The 17422-nt window shown below is 42.8% G+C and overlaps 1 protein-coding gene across 6 annotated transcripts in view; it reads right to left on the bottom strand.

Annotated features, from left to right (window-relative positions):
• Positions 1-2706: 2706 nt before the first annotated feature.
• NFATC2 (nuclear factor of activated T cells 2) overlaps positions 2707-17422 on the bottom strand; it is a gene marked incomplete at its 3' end in the record, with an annotated part of 138836 nt that continues 124120 nt past the window's right edge. For 5 of the 6 annotated variants that reach the window (XM_081916741.1, XM_081916740.1, XM_081916743.1 and 2 more), the window contains exon 10: positions 2707-4772. In XM_081916741.1, the coding sequence (XP_081772867.1) occupies positions 4717-4772 (56 nt within the window). Of the gene's footprint in view, positions 4773-16418; positions 16508-17422 lie in introns of all 6 variants that reach the window. The other variant, XM_081916739.1, reaches the window with a different exon arrangement.

Here is a 17422-nt window from a genome sequence, read left to right as displayed (position 1 = left end):
TACTCACACAAGGCAATTCACTTGCCCCAGGTGAACCTGATGTTACTTTGAACATACACACACTCCACTGCCCCCAAAGCTTGCGTCAACATTGCAATCAATAATGCTGCAAAACTATTGCAAAAGGAAAAGAAATAATTTAGTACACGGAAGCTTTCAACATTATTTATGCTACCTTAATGTATCCACTTATTTTATGAGAAAGAGAGATCTATACAGCGGCTTTGAAAAGGCCTCCCTTGCTTCGGAAATACATATATACCTGGTTAAGGCTTTATTATTAGCAAGCAGGTGCTTGCAAAAATGTTCAAAAGCTGATACAGTAGGATAGCTTGCCTTCATATAGCCATAACAAAAAATGTAGTCTATATACTACAGATATATGAAACTGTAACCCAGCAGGTAAGGGGGATATTAGAGGATTTAGCAGTACACCTCTCATTTATTTCATTGCAACTTGCAAGGAAGAACTGAACAAAGCATATGGATCATTCTGAAATAATCTGTTCATCCCCATGGAACTTGGAGAAAAGAGAGCATAATTCATGTGTCTGTGCTTTTTAAAGCTTGTGATGAAACCTGATGGTTGCCTCAGCGTGTGTTAAAGCTCTGTATCTGTCACCTACCCTAGATTGATCCCTGTATGGATATTACCATACAGGGTGTCCCTGATTTAGCAAGAAAGCAGATACACCTCAGGATTGATCAGAGGTACCACAATGTGATTGATAACATGATGTATTGCTGTCTTGTTGGGAGGAAGGGGAAAAGCAGGAATGCAGCACAGCATTCCAAAATAGCCTATACTGTAAGCTTCAGCACCTGCACAAACTTACATTGCCCTGCTCTTGAACAGAAATGCAAGTTCAGGGCATCATTCTCAATGAGCAATTTTAATTCAAATAGCTTGTCAGAGCCTGTGATCCACACACCAGAAGTCCTGTTCACCTATGTAATATGTGATGGGAATTGTGTTGAAATTAGTTTGTTTCGCTTTACTGCTAGTCTTTCTATTTTAAAAAATGCACTTTAGTCCCTTTATTGCATAAGCCTCATCACAAGTCCACATAGTTCTCTTAGCTTATAAGAGTGTCCAAAAGCACTATAAATCTGCCAAATGTTTGGTTTTCGTTTACTGCTGTTTTGATGTTTAAAGCCTTGCCCAATTTGCACCACATTTTTTTTTTAAAAAAATGCATTTTATATTGGCTTGTCTGTACTGAGCCAAGGTAAGCATTATATTTTAAAAGGCACTTCTTTTTAGGACAAATAACAGCAACCAAAGAATGGACAAAACAATTGGATGTTTGGTCTGCTACTTTACTTGGCATGAGAATGACCCCAAGGTATGATCTGAAATCCAGATATCCTGACAGGCATCTGCGGATTTGCTGTTGAAATGAATATGAATTGTGATTGAGGACTGGCTTTAAAAGATAGTCAGGTGAAACTGAAAACCAATTCACATGCCAGAAACATCTGTCCTGCCCTCCAGTTGGAGCTGCCAGGTTGCAACCTTGGAGATTCTTTTTTTTACTGGCATAATATGTTGCATAGCTTGTAACTACTCAGAACAGACCTGCTGAAATTAATGGGACTAAGTTAGTCCTGCCCATTAATTTTAATGGGGTTACTCTGAGTAGGACTAGCACTGATGACAACCTATTTTAATCATGCCATTATGCTTAGCGGATGTAAACAGTTGACAGGCATTTGGGTCCCACTGAGTTGTTAGTGTGGGGTTTTTAAATAAGTGAAGTACTTTACTCTGGGGGCCCTTTTTTGAGGGGAGAGGATGCTTCTTTTTCTCCCTTCTTCCTCAAAATAACAGACTCTTTATAACAGGCTTCTTCAACCTCGGTCCTCCAGATGTTTTTGGCCTACAAATCCCATGATTCTTAGCTAGCAGGACCAGTGGTCAGGGATGATGGGAATTGTAGTCTCAAAACATCTGGAGGGCTGAGGTAGAGGAAGCCTGGTTTGGAACAATTTCCCTTAGCTACTTTCAGTGTTATAACGTGCCTTGCTAAACAAGATCAGCTTTAATGTCATTACGGCTTCTTAATGGAAACCGTGACGTCCCCCAAAGGCAGAAAAAAAAATGCAGCAAGAGTTTCTGTGGCCTCGTTTTTAAAAAAGAAATAGGGTGGAATGCAAAACTCTCATCTAACTTTGTGTGGCCTTGGTAACTTTTGACTTGATCATCTGGTCAGGGAGCTGTGCCAGCACAACAGAACTCCTGGAATGTAGCACGCTTTGCCAATATTGCACAAACTTTAAAGACGCCCATGGCAGATGAACTGGTCCCACTTTCTTTGCTTGGTAGTGCAGACATCCCAAGAGGGAATCAGATCAACAGTATGGAGAGCAGGGAGCAAATACTGCTACAAATTCACTATCATTAATAAAGAGATGGTGCAACGGGAAGGACTTGTTATAGCTCTGGGTCTGTAGAAGAAGAAGAGTTTGGATTTGATATCCCGCCTTTCACTCCCTTTAAGGAGTCTCAAAGCGGCTAACATTCCCCTTTCCCTTCCTCCCCCACAACAAACACTCTGTGAGGTGAGTGGGGCTGAGAGACTTCAGAGAAGTGTGACTGGCCCAAGGTCACCCAGCAGCTGCATGTGGAGGAGCGGAGACGCGAACCCGGTTACCCAGATTACAAGACTACCGCTCTTAACCACTACACTGCACTGGCTCTCTGTAGGAACTCTTCCTGCTGCTACTAATTATTTTGGAGTACCCAGTTGACACAGGGTGTTAGGACTTGTTTTCCTTCTGCCCAACATGTGTTGTGGGGCCAGGGCAGGGGACACAAACTGTGAGACAGTACTTTAGCTGTAAGAGTACTAACTGTTTCACTATAGTATTTGAAAGACTATGCTTGAGTCAGTCCACACATCTGGGTACAGAGCTCCTGGGATTGAAGATAGGGAACTATGTGTTTGAAGCCACCACAAACACACAAATACAAACACACTTGTGGAAAGCTAGCATGTCAGGTAGAAGAATCTGCTCTCTGACTCTGACATGATACTTTTCCATAGGCAGGAAAATGTTCTGGAGAAACATGACGACATGCAACAACTTCCCACTTCCCCATCTTCAGTCTGAAATGGTGCAGTTTCAGGAATCTGTACCATGTGCTTTACCCAGATGTGTAGACTGACTCTTGAGTCCCCAATTCTGCAATACGGCAAGGTGGCCAAGTAGAGAGGCTGTTCCTCATTGCAACACAGCTGTTAAGAGAAAACAAGATCTCCACATTGAGAACATGTTAATCATTCTTGCTAGGAAATTTAAATATACTTCACTAAGGGGAAAAACACTTCTGCTGCAACATCGTTAAGAAGGATCCCTGAGTTTTCTGGGCGTTTTGAGAACTATCCCAATGAGACCAAGAAACTGCACTTGATTTCAATAATTGGCAGCACAATACTATATGCAGCTACTCAGAAATAAGTCCCAATTGAATGCAATCCCAGGTATCTCCCAAGATGGCAGCCTCAATTATTCAGTATCATATGTTTTCTGTAAATAAAAACTTGAAAGCGTAAGATCTTTTATGGTTGCCTGCTCTTATGATTCTTATGAGAAAGCTTGAGATTTGATGAACTTGAAAAGCACGAGAAACAAAACATAATAGCACTTTCCAGTTTAAGTTGAGATGACTTTAAAAACATTCTGCTCTTTGTAGGGCTGAGGGGGAACCTAAAAACAACAACCCCTGTTCCAATTTTGCAGGGCTATCCATAGAGTCAAATACAGCACCTGATAATTTAATAGGAAACTGGAAGCACCACCAAGCCAAAGTTAACCACTGTAAGTTCCACCGATTTCAAAAATGAGTTTTAAGCAGATGCTGAAATCTCTTCTGTGAAATCTGCAGGCCTTACAAAAAAACTACAACTGAATTTTGGGCTGTACTATGCCTTGAGTTTGTCTCTTTTCTAGTCCAAAGCAGTGAGAATGTCGCTTCAGTGCATCCCATGATCTGAGCAACAATGTGGTAAAGCCACAATCACAAAGCATTATGCCTACACTGCCTGGTTTTCTCCCCCCTTTCCATTACAGCAACCCTCCTGCATTACACCGAAGCTCCTATGATACCGTGCAGAGCGATGCCTCGGTTTAAAAAAGAACAAAAATACATGATGCAAGCAGAGATCTGTTCCTTTCTGTTTTTCTGCCTCACACTGCCTATGCGTTATCTCATATTTAGTTCTGGCCATTAATTTCCTCCCTCCCCAAATCTGATAATTTTCTAGGAACATCACACTCTGTATTTTGCTGAGCGGGCGACTTTGCAATTCATCTGTTGTTCCCAGCACACATAGAATTCTACTTTGCTTCAACACAGGCTTCTAGATTGATGTTCTCTTTTCGTTGCTGCTGAAGTCCTTCCTCTCTCTCTCTCTCTCTCTCTCTCTCTCTCTCTGTAGTCATATTAATAGGTTGTGCCAAGCACATGCATTGCTACATGAGAACGACATGATCTTTGGACAAAAGGAAGAGTGTTCTTTTTGATGTTTACAGTGAGAGGTGCCGAGCTGCTAAGTCAAAGCTGTCAGTTTGAAGCCAGTGCATTGTTCCTGGTGTTGAACCGGTGCCTTGAGATGATCAGTTAAGGAAGCAGGAGGCTGACGGGGCAGGAGAAGAATCTAAGAGGTCAGGTACGGAAGCATTCAGTAAAAGTTGTCGCGCAAATCTCTTCTTCTATGTTTGACTTCTGGCAGGGAGTCCAGAAAACTCTTTCCTGATAATTTCGTTAACTGTGAAGGAAAAGAGGAAGCAGGGGAAAAAAAGGTGTTACAATTAAAGGGAACAGTAAATGAAGTCACTAGTGTGATTTGCCATCAAAAGCAATGCAGAGACCCAGCATGGATGAGTGATTAAAGACCTGAGTTCGAATCACCACAGAGTCGTGAACCTCACCGGGACAGTCACTATTTCTCAGCCTAATCTACCATCTCAGGGTTGTTGTGAAGATAAAATGTAAATGTGTGTGTAAATGCAGGCAGAAGTGGTTTGGTTTCTTTTGAGCGGCAATAATAGCTTTGTGACACAGAGAGTAGGCCTCTGTGCACTGGCTTAAAGAAAACCACCCCACAAAAAAATGAGTTAGATAAAATCGCTATAAATTGTTGTGGTGATTCAGAGGTTTAATCTGAAATCAATCTGGATTTGAGTTAGTTGCTGCATCTGGTAACTTCTCTCTCTTACATCATGGATGTTGGCGATTTGGATTTTAAAAGGGCAAAATAATACCCAAATTAGAGCTGTCAAGAGATGCACAAGGGAAACTGCTTTAATGCTAATAAACATGGCTAAATCTTTGCAGATTTTTATATTACAGATGTATGTTTTGTATTACTCTATTAATAATATTGCTTAATACAAATTTGTCATGGCCTTTGGCTAGAACAATAAAGTAATGAACTGGGAAAAGTGGTGTGGTGTGTGTGTGTCAGGTCAAACTCTCATTAGCTTTGTTCTGTGTCCTTCTTGGCTGCTTTTGCCTAGCTGGAATACCTCTTTAGCATCACCTACTTTTTGCTCTGCCCCCAATCCTACGATGGGCATCAGACCCTTGCCATACATTATTCTCTGCTCTTTGGAGGGAGGGAAGAATACAAAATGGCAATGCAATGTAATAATGCATCTAAAACTATTTGCAGCATAATGCTATAGCTTCTCATTTTTACCCCCCATTTTTCAACCTATACTCTGAACTAAGAACAGGCAAAATTGACAGCTGTATATGTAGGAGTTCTACCCAGCAGTGAAGTCTGTGCATCCTCACTGAAAATCCTTTCTGGCTTGAGAAATTCCACTAGATACCACTCACAGAATGGTGAGCCTCTCTTTGCAGCCTTAAGAACTTTTTGAAAAACCTTTTTGCAACAAGAAGATGAGAACTAACATATTTTCTGGATTCTGAGACATTGACTGAAGTCTGCGCTTTTTCTAAAGTTTCACAACCCCATGACTCCATGGCCAAAGGTATAAAAATACTACCCACAATTTCAATATTAAAAAATCCATCTCAACTGGTGTTTACAGAGTTCCACCGTCAAACCTGGCACTAGCCGTTTCATTTCAAAGAGAATTAAAGCAGGCTTCCTGTTCCAAAACATTTATTTCCACAATCTGAGAACACAAACAGGGGATTTTGCACGTTTAGCTGGTGTCCAGGTGAGGTTAGTGAATATGCAAAAGTAACCACTATGTGGTTCACGGGTAATGTGAACAGTAATTGATCGACTATGTATTGGTTCATGTGGGGAATTATGCATATCGGCCAGGCAATGTGCAAAAGCATTGCTGATCAATTCACATTCTTGGGCATATTACGATGATTTCTCATAATGAATGGGAAATGTACCCAATCCCCTCTTGGTTTTGTCAGCCAGTATGTATTCTACATGTCTCCATGTGCTTAAACACATTCTCCATAAAGCTCACAGGAATAACCCCTCATCAAGGTCGAAATGATAGAACAAACCAAAAAATATCAAAGTAAGTACATATCCAACTAAAAACAAAGGATTTTAAAAATGGCAGCTCTAGGGAAAGGATTTTCGGGTAAAATATAGAAGGAAAGGGTTAATCCCCACACCGTGTGCGGCCCTGATCCAGAACACCTGTTGCTAATTCTTTTCAAATAATGTTGGCATCCCAAACACAGTATTTAAAGATGTGTTTAGCATCACATATTTGGGTTGTTGTTCTTTAGTCGTTTAGTTGTGTCTGACTCTTCGTTAACCTAAAATCAATGACCACTTAAAGCCAGCCTAAACAAAGAATGTCCAGTATCTGAAGAGCACAGTGATGCTAGAATCAAAAAGGTCCCAAGGCAGGTTCAAGAGTGACTCCTCCTAAATCCTTAAACTCTATGCATGGATAACATAGCTAGGACAGCATCCTCTCTGGATCTCAGCAACCATGGGAAAGAATGTCTGAAGAGGCAATCTTTCAGATAATGCAGTTCCTTTTAAAAAATAATTCTGCTGCTCCACTATTACCCAGGATCTCCATTTCCCTTCATTTTGGGCAATGCTGAACATTGGCTGACTGCTGTTCAGGCTGAGCTACTTAAACATAGCTTAAACAGGTGGCGCTGTGGTCTAAACCACTGAGCCTCTTGGGCTTGCTGATTGGAAGGTTGGCGGTTCGAATCCCTGTGACGGAGTGAGCTCCCGTTGCTCTGTCCCACCTTCTGCCGACCTAGCAGTTTGAAAGCACACCAGTGCAAGTAGATAAAAAGGTACCGCTGCGGTGGGAAGGTAAATGGCATATTAACAGTTTAGTCATGCTGGCCACATGACTCACAAAGCTGTCTGTGGACAAATGCTGGCTCCCTTGGCCTGAAAGCGAGATAAGCGCCGCAACCTCATAGTTGCCTATGACTGGACTTAACCGTCCAGGGCTCCTTTACCTTTTACTTTTTACTGAAATGTGCAGCATGATGCAACCGGCCAGATTCCATGCGGAAAAACTTAATGAACTCTCAGAATTATATTGATTAACAATTGTCCAATGTTCTTGACTAACATGCCAATTTATAGTGATTTTATTATAATTTTAGTACAAACATTGGCTTTTGAATTTTGAAATTGTTAGTTAAATGATTATCATGCTTTGTTTTGTTTTGTTTTAATCTTTCGGGGGGGGGGCAGTGAGAGGGGGCTGGGATATTCCACAGGATATCACGTTAGATTCCTCAACTACAACCACAGGATTGCAAAAATTACAGTGAAAAGATCTGTGAAGTCCAAGACACTGTGAGATTTTATCTTACGAACATAAGATATGTGTCTTAAGATTGTTGCAGTCTTATACATGCTTGCTCCTGATAAAACGTCCTGCAACATAAAATTGTGCTGCGAATGTGCTCCAAACCTTTGGAGTGCAGTTCAATGCACATGCATGGAATCAGACAGTACGTTTTTTTTATATATTTGGACTTTCAGGAGCTGCTTGGTTTTTTGTAAATAACGAAGCCTGAAAGCACACTTGCTTCCCAGATCAGCTGCCCTTCTGGAGTGTTGCAATGTAAGGGAGCAGCCAGCGGGAGGTGAAATTGATCTAGTTTCACACGACCCAAAGGCTGACACTTTAAAAAAAATAAATTAAAAAATTTAAAAAAGCCTTCCTGTTTTCTCTACCCAGGAAATGAGAAGAGCAGATCTTCAATGGAAATTTTTCAGTCTCTTGAGTGCTAAAAATAGCAGTTAGGTAAAAAGAGGTGGGCATCAGCACTAATGAGGGAGTGGAGCTTCATTTCCTTTCTGTAAACAAGCAAGACTGAGCTGCGGGCTGGTTTATTTATCAACACATTTGTTCACATAGTTAGGTATAGGAGAAGGAGGGGGGGGAGCTCTCCATTGTAGAGACATTTCCTTTTATTTAATGAAATCAACCTGTTTGGAAATGTGACATTTTTCCTGTTAGAAAGCACCAAGGGAGCCAAATAAGAAAAAGAAAGAAGTGTTTGTTTGTGTGTGTGTGTGTGTGTGTGTGTGTGTGTGTGTATGTAGGGCAGAATGCTTGAATAGTGTTAACATTTTAAATGTGAGCAAGGAAAATCCCTGATGGATTAAAGAGCAAAATGATGTTAACCTTTTTTAAGCGTACTGAGGCAAGTGCTTCTAGGGATAGATAAAGCCCAGTTCAGAGCTGTGCTGAACACATCTCATGGAAAAACCAGGTCTCATTTCTTTCACAGGTTTGCTGCCACACCTAATTTCCTCTGGATTATGCCCACAAAATGCAAGTCAGTGCATAAGGTACGCATACCTCGCCCTCACCTGTGTCTGGTCTGTACCTCTTCAGATGGAAATTTATAGAACTGAATGTTCCTCCCATCCACCCCCTGCCAAAAAAATAAAATAAACATTCACAGAAAACTAGATGCCAGGGAGTATAGGGTTCTAGTCTGGCCTCCTTCCTGACATGGGAGTTCCCTGCAGGGTGATCTCTTTTTTTCCATCAAGGAACATTCTGCCACATCACAGAGGAAGCCTCCAACAATACTCTGAAGTGGTACAGGCCAGATCCAGGTTTACTGCCTCGGGGAGAAGGAGCCCTGAGTTCCAATTAACAGCATTCAGTGCTAAATTCAGCATTTCCCTTGGTGGGTGTGGGAGCTCTGCAAAGTTCTTGCCAGCTATGGAGACTGCCATCAGTAGTCCTGCACATGGATTGCTGAAACTGGGGGGCGCAAGTGTAGAACAGAGCGTGCCCCTACCTGCATAAGCCCGCTCACCCTTTCACGTGTGGCGGCATTGCAGGACGGAGAAGCCTTCACTGGGGCCCCGACGGAGGAATTCAACCTGGCTGGGCCCTTCCTGATGGGTGGAGGAGGCTTTGGCAAATGGGGTGCAGGCTGGGACTTGGGCTGTGTGGGGGACAGAGCCAATGGTGGGCTTCCCTTGGATCTATCCCTCGCTCATTTAAGCAGCCAGCACCCTGGGCTCGGCCGGCTTCTTCCTGTGCCGGGTTTTCTGATCTCACTTTGGATTTCTCTTGCGCCTATTTGTGTCCCGATTTTCACAGGACATCCCTGGAATTACACAGAACCCATACCGGCTTCTGTTGTGATCCTGGAATGTCCTGTCCCCCCCCCCCCACTCCAGTGCCAGCATGGTGCTTGCAGTGGTGCCACTGTCTTGCGCAAGTCAGTGGGCAGCCGCGAGACCAAGGCACCAAAGGATACACGTCCCGATTTTCATCAGAGGGGTGTTGGAGGGTAAGTGCTGCACAAATGAACTGTAATTTAAACACAACTGAAGCCACGTGGAGCACCACTAACGACCTTTGGCATGTGAGGCATCAAGTTTAAATTAGCATTTAAGCTCTTGCAGCTAAGACCAGAACTGAAGTCACACCCCCTACTCTGATTTCAGCCATTTTTCATTTGTGCCCATTTACACATGGGTCTTCCTGCCCACAATGAGATCCCCCCTCACATCAATGGAGAGGAGAGCTCCGTGGACCCTCTTTTGACATGAATGGTGAAGATGGCTTGTGCATTATGTGATTGCGTAAAGAGCTGACTGCACCAGGAGCAGCGCTGTGGACAACGAATATTCGAAAAGGATGGCAGCATCCTCTTTCCTGCTCAAATGCAAATGCCATCGTACTGCGTGCCCAATAAAGCGAAGCTGTTTAAAAAGCAGGAATGCTTCCTAGCACAATTCTTAAGATGTTTACTTGGAGGAAAGTCCTGCTGAATTCAATGGGTCTTATTTGCTAGTAAGTGTGCTTAGGATTGCAGCCTGAAGCTGTCATCACCTGCGCTCCAGCATGTCAAAGAGCACTGAGGGTGCCTGCTGAAATAGCCCATGCCTTGACAGTCAAACAACCAGCTTCTGCAAACATCACCACTTTTGCAACTGTTTTTTGCACTTCTCTTTGCAACAGTAATGCTCTCCAGTAACACGCAGAGGTTAGTTAGCGAACGTTTCCAAGTTGTCCTCCATGGCAACTCTTATCCCCCAAAGATGCGGTTTTCGGGTAGCATGACTGTTGCGTTGGCACTGGGCGCCATGCCACAGGGGTCACAAAACAGAGTGTGAGAGGCAGGGGGTCACTGAATTTTATCGTCGCATGGGGCACCGCTGAAATTTGAGAGCCCACCACTGCAGCTCAGTGCTGCCCAGATACATGGAAATATCATTAAAGCCACACTGATTTGACCTGCAACTTTAACAAGAGTATCTCCAGAGTATAGATGATTGGATACAAACGGTTAATACTGTAGCATCGCTCTAAATCAGGGTAATTTCTAGGCTCATCTCCCCAGAGCTATCCAAAAAATGTCAAGACCTGATAAGCCACACCAGCCTTTTAAAAGTTTAAGCAACATCCTAAGCTTTGGCAATTGATCAGTAGCACACTTATCTAAAGCTGCATGCCCAGATGCTTTTGAGTGGATGGTTGAACTTCCAACTACATGCCAGTGAGCAAAAGACTAATAGGCTGCACCCTGATGTAACGGAGCCTATACTGTACTGCACCAAGTGCAATTGCTGGTTCATGATTAACGCTATGGAGACAGCAAAAAATCCAAAGCTAGATTGGCAATGGGCTGAGCTATGCCGTATGGATTCCAGGGTTTTTCAAATAACTAAATAACACAGCGTAACTCATGCCACAAGCTTAGATTAATTTAATCAGTAGATCAATCAACTAAAGTTTGCTTGATTAATTGGTAGGAGCAGATTTTAATAGGCAACAACACATTTACAATTGGGTGGCACTGTAAGTGAAGTCATTTTGAGGGCTATTTTTCATGCCTTATCATAAGAAAACTGAAAGAGAATGTCAGCGAGAGTGCCAAGGAGTGGAATATTTTGCTAAAGTATATAAGTAACCTTCTAGTTCTTCCAGTATTTCGCATATAGGATCTACGGCAGCCATTTGGCAATCCAGTGATTAAATTAGCAACACAAGCAGTTGTTTAATTAACGAAACATCCTCTACTTGGTTGAAAGTCTCCAAAGTCACATTTCCTTACACTTTCAAGTGCAATGGAGTGGGCAGCATTGAGCATGCTGGAGAAACACCTTAAATTAATTGTCAGTAATTTCATCTAGGCCCTTTTTGAACTAATTTTGAATGCATCCGGCATGTCAAATATATGCTATTCATAGCGGGGGTGTGGAGCACATTGCTTTTAAAACCTGCCACAAGTTCATGTCATCACCCCTCCTGCCCGGTCCCCATATCACATGAAAGGGTAAACAACTGTTCCATATTCACTTTTTCCAATCCACTCATATTTTTTTATGTACTTTTGATGATTGTACAGCAGATATCACAGGCTTATTATGACTCACTCTGCCTTTGCAGTGGAGGGGGAAAGGGGGAGATGATGGTGAAGAGTCCAAAAATTCCTGAGGCCTGAATACTGCGCTTTGATTCTCGTAAATATCTAATAAAAATGTGCCCTCATTTAGTCAAATGGTTGGGACGGCATCCAAAAGATTAAGATAATCAGAGGTTTAGATAAAGGGGAGTGCTGTGTACACAGGATTACACTGTTGTGGACAACAGATTTTTAAAGAGTGCGCACCCAAGAACAGCCTGTATTACAGAGCAGAAGCATTGGCACACATCCCAGCTGGTGTGTTGTGCATGTGGCACGAGCCGATCCATGTAAACATGCGCCATGCTCAGCAGCATTTATGCATTTGCTTCAGCATCCTTATAAGAACTTGCATGAAAGTGGTCCTCCAACCTTTCTCACAGGCTCATATAAGATCAGTTAGGCCTGGTGAGCATTTAAGGTCCTCATTCCTACTTTGCGGGTTGCCATCTGATTGGATTTCACTTTGATTCTGACTGGATTTTAAGATGTGTTTTAATTGATTGCTTGATTTTATGGTGATGTGTTATATATTTGATGTTAGCCGCCCTGAGCCCGGTTTTGTCCGGGGAGAGTGGGGTATAAATAAAAATCATCATCATCTTCTAAACTAGCAATTTAACCATTGGTTAAATTATAGCTAGTGATGGGCAAATGTCTCAGTTCGATTTGTCTTTATTTCTCAATGTTCTGTTTTCAATTTACCATAAGGTAAAGGTAAAGGAAAATATGGTCTGAAGCTCAACATCAAAAAAACTAAAATCATGGCCACTGGTCCCATCACCTCCTGGCAAATAGAAGGGGAAGAAATGGAGGCAGTGAGAGATTTTATTTTCTCGGGCTCCATGACCACTGCAGATGGTGACAGCAGTCATGAAATTAAAAGACGCCTTCTCCTTGGGAGAAAGGCGATGGTAAACCTAGACAGGATCATTAAAAGCAGAGACATCACCTTACCAACAAAGGTCCGTGTAGTTAAAGCCATGGTTTTCCCAGTAGCGATGTATGGAAGTGAGAGCTGGACCATAAAGAAGGCTGATCGCCGAAGAATTGATGCTTTTGAATTATGGTGCTGGAGGAGACTCTTGAGAGTCCCATGGACTGCAAGAAGAACAAACCTATCCATTCTGAAGGAAATCAGCCCTGAGTGCTCACTAGAAGGACAGATCGTGAAGCTGAGGCTCCAATACTTTGGCCACCTCATGAGAAGAGAAGACTCCCTGGAAAAGATCCTGATGTTGGGAAAGATGGAGGGCACAAGGAGAAGGGGACGACAGAGGAAGAGATGGTTGGACAGTGCTCTCAAAGCTACAAACATGAGTCTGACCAAACTGCGGGAGGTAGTGGAAGATAGGAGTGCCTGGCGTGTTCTGGTCCATGGGGTCACGAAGAGTCGGACATGACTAAACGACTAAACAACAACAACAAAAGGACCCTTGAGAGTTAAGTCCAGTCGCAGATGACTCTAGGGTTGTCCCCTTCCCATTTTATCATCGAGGCTGAGATAAAAATGTAAGAAAACTCCTGTTGAATCAGACCAGTGGCCACTTAATCAAGTATCTTGGTTTCCCACAGTGGCAGGCAGATGCCTCCAGGAAGCCCAAAAGTAGGTCTTTCTTGCCTGTCCCCCTACAGAATGTTCAAATTCCAAAAATGAGGGGTGCCAAAAAGTCATAACATGTCTTGGGAATTCAAAAGTTATTTTGGTTTAATTCATGCTTGGCAAAATTGAACAGAAATTATTAAAAAGGATTGTGAAGTACTTGCAGTTATATTAATAATATTTTTAATTATTTTGATTACCATTTAGAATTACCTGACATTTTCAGAAGGTAAAATTAAAATTCTTTGGTTTTTCACAAGCAGTTTATGTGCTTCTTTCGTCACACATAGACTTAGGAAGCTAATTGTTGTCCAATCACAAAAAATAATAGCAAATTTGAATTGCTCACACCCAAACACGTATTTTTGAGACCTCTCACTGAAGAAATTTGCAAAAATTACGTTTCACCCCTTAAAATGACATGTCCTATTCCCCCACCCCCACCCCACCAGAAACCAGTGCAGTGGTACCTCGGGTTACAGACACTTCAGGTTACATACGCTTCAGGTTACAGACACTGCTAACCCAGAAAAAGTACCTTGGGTTAAGAACTTTGCTTCAGGCTGAGAACAGAAATCGTGCGGCAGCGGCGGTGCAGCAGCTGGAGGCCCCATTAGCTAAAGTGGTACCTCAGGTTAAGAACAGTTTCAGGTTAAGAACGGACCTCCAGAATGAATTAAGTTCTTAACCCAAGGTACCACTGTATTCATTGAAATGCATACACTATAAAGGGCATCTAGACTCACTGGCTTCCTTTTCTCTGTACTAAATTTGGTGAAAAATAAATAAATTTGAAGATGGCTTAAAGATTTTTACAAATGAGATCCATTTTTGGAAATGTCCTCTCTTGCCCCTTATCCTTTCTCTCCCCGCCCTGCCATTTTCCTCCCCTTTCCTGGTGCAAAACATGGTTCGATATTTAATGCATGCTTAAGCAGCCATGGTTAACCCAAACCATAAAGGTAAAGGGACCCCTGACCATTAGGTCCAGTCGTGACCGACTCTGGGGTTGCGGCGCTCATCTCGCTTTATTGGCCAAGGGAGCCGGTGTACAGCTTCCAGGTCATGTGGCCAGCCGCTTCTGGCGGAACCAGAGCAGTGCACTGAAACACCATTTACCTTCCCGCCAGAGCGGTACCTATTTATCTACTTGCACTTTGACATACTTTGGAACTGCTAGGTGGGCAGGAGCAGGGACCGAGCAACGGGAGCTCACCCCATCACGGGGATTCGAACCGTTGACCTTCTGATCAGCAAGCCCTAGGCTCTGTGGTTTAACCCACAGCACCACCCACGTCCCTATAACCCAAACCATAGTTCCATTGTAAACCAAAGATTGAGGGTCACAATAGAAGTGATGGCAGCAGCTATGCAATGCACTCATGTATCCACCCAGTTCATGCATAAAGCAGGAGCAAGGTGTCCACTTTATATCTCAGAAAGGAATTTGCAGGTGAGGGGAACGGAATCTTCCCTCATCCCTCACCTTACTTCCAGGGCTTGAATTATAGGAGCCTCCGAGGAGAATCCTCTTACCAGGGCCAGATTGAGGTTTGATGAGGCCTTAAGCTACTGAAGGTAATGGGGCCCTTTATATGTCCAGCTGTCCTTTGTCAACAATAAATTGTCGCTGTTTTTTTGTGTTGAATATATATGGTAATTTATGGACCTAATAGGTATAAACCACACATCTGTATATAAAGGTAAAAGGTAAAGGAACCCTGGACAGTTAAGTCCAGTCAAAGGCAACTATGGGGTTGTGGCGCTCATCTTGCTTTCAGGCTGAGGGAGCCGGCGTTTGTTCACAGACAGCTTTCCGGGTCATGTGGCCAGCAGGACTAATCCGCTTCTGGCGCAACGGAACATCGTGACAGAAACCAGAGTGCCAGAAACGCCATTTACTTTCCTGCCACAGCGGTACCTATTTATCTACTTGCACCGGTGTGCTTTTGAACTGCTAGGTAGGCAGGAGCTGGGACAGAGCAATGGGAGCTCACCCTGTTGTGCAGATTCAAACCACCAACCTTCTGATAGGCAAGCCTAAGAGGCTCAGTGGTTTAGACCACAGCGCCACCTGCATCCCTACAGCTGCATATAAGCCAGAGTTAATGCCCTTCAGTGTAGCTCAGCTGCTGTTAAGCCCTGAAAAATGGGCGTTCCAGCAGAGTGGCAGGAGAAGGACCAGGCAGGGGGACGTACAGCGGATCCTAACTCCATACAGCTTGGTTATGGCAACACGTGGAACTTGCACTGATAAAATTGGGAGTGTTTCCCATCTGCCAGCTTAGCCCTGAGTGGATTATGGAATGGGCGCAATTTACGATGCATTCCTATATTTAGGATTGCTCTGTAATTTATCAGCAGCTGGATCAAGCCCCTAGTGTTTGGCAAAAGAACCTGAAGTTAATCTGCTATACAGGTTGCATTCTCGTCTCTGAACTATGCTGCAGATAAGATAAACACCATACGGCACGGCTTGCTCCAAGCAAATTATTCCTTCTGAAATCGACCAGATTTTTTTATTTTGTTTTTGTACACAAAATGAGCACAGCCAGAGAATTAAGAAACCAACTGCACAGAAAAGTCCCCATAGGAAAATGATGCTGGAGTTGGGGTGGCCTGAGGAACAGGGGCCATGTTCATTTTTGGAACAGGCAAATGTGTTTGAAATACCTGGAAAACTCCAGACCCCAATGCTTTAAAAACAAGAACAGCTAGTGTTGGTAAATGTCAATGATTTTTAAAACACAGCATGCGACATGTCACAGCCCCGCTGCCCAACCACTTCCCTACCCACCAAATACTATATATTTCTACAATTAACCTTTCAACCAAAAACAAACCAAACCAAACCAAAATGACATTGACCAAAGAAACCCAGCTAAATCAAACAAAATTTAAGAAAATCTGCAGCTAGACAAAAGTCAGGAAAATATCAATTACCTTGGACTTTGATTGCTTGGTTCAAAAAAGCACAGTCATTCTGTCTCATATAATGTTTTGTATCCAGCTAAGGTGTGTGTCTATCAGCTCTGAAAAAGATTTGCAAAACCATTTTTGAGAAAGAAATGTAACCTTTGACCCTGTTGAAAGGTCAAATGTTACAATGCTTGCTTTCTGTTGCACATTAAATGCTATCACATGAATTGCTTCCCTACATACCCCTGGACCAACTAACCAGCATTCACACGAAATGTTTCACTTGCAACAGCTTTAGGTACATTTGAAGTAACTTTCTCATCTTTTCATGTTTGATGTACAGTACTCTAACCAGGATGCAAATTCCACGAGAGCTCAGTATTAATAGGGGGTCTTCAACAGGCGTATCCTTTACGTTCTAGATAACATTGCAATGTAATTTTCCCAACAGGTTCATGGAAATAGTTCATTTATATGTGTGTGTGTGTGTATGTGTGCACGCACACGCCTTAAAGGTGAAAACTTACTGGGTAATATTCAAGATGTTCCATGTGAATACAGGTAGGTAGCTATGTTGGTCTGCCGTAGTCGAAACAAAACAAAATAAATAAAATAATTTTTTAAAAAAAAAATCCTTCCAGTAGCACCTTAGAGCAGTGTTTCCCAACCTTGTGCCTCCAGCTGTTTTTGAACTACAACTCCCATCATCCCTGACTAGCAAGACCAGTGGCAAGGGATGATGGGAATTGTAGTCCAAAAACAGCTGGAGGCACAAGGTTGGGAAACACTGCCTTAGAGACCAACTAAGTTAGTTATTGGTATGAGCTTTCGTGTGCATGCATACTTTTTCAGATACCATGTGAATACATAATCTGCAAACAGCTCAGTTTTTACAAACTCCATGCCGCCTTGAGGACTAGCACCTTGGTTTATTAGCTGGATGTTAGGCACACAGGGTAGAATCTAACTAAGTCATATTCAGAGTAGACCCCCTGGCCCCGAAATCAATGGACTTAAGTTAGTCACAA

Source organism: Podarcis melisellensis, assembly GCF_964234715.1.
Source record: "Podarcis melisellensis genome assembly, chromosome: 6".
Taxonomy (NCBI): domain Eukaryota; kingdom Metazoa; phylum Chordata; class Lepidosauria; order Squamata; family Lacertidae; genus Podarcis; species Podarcis melisellensis.
This window is presented reverse-complemented; position numbering and strand designations above follow the sequence as displayed.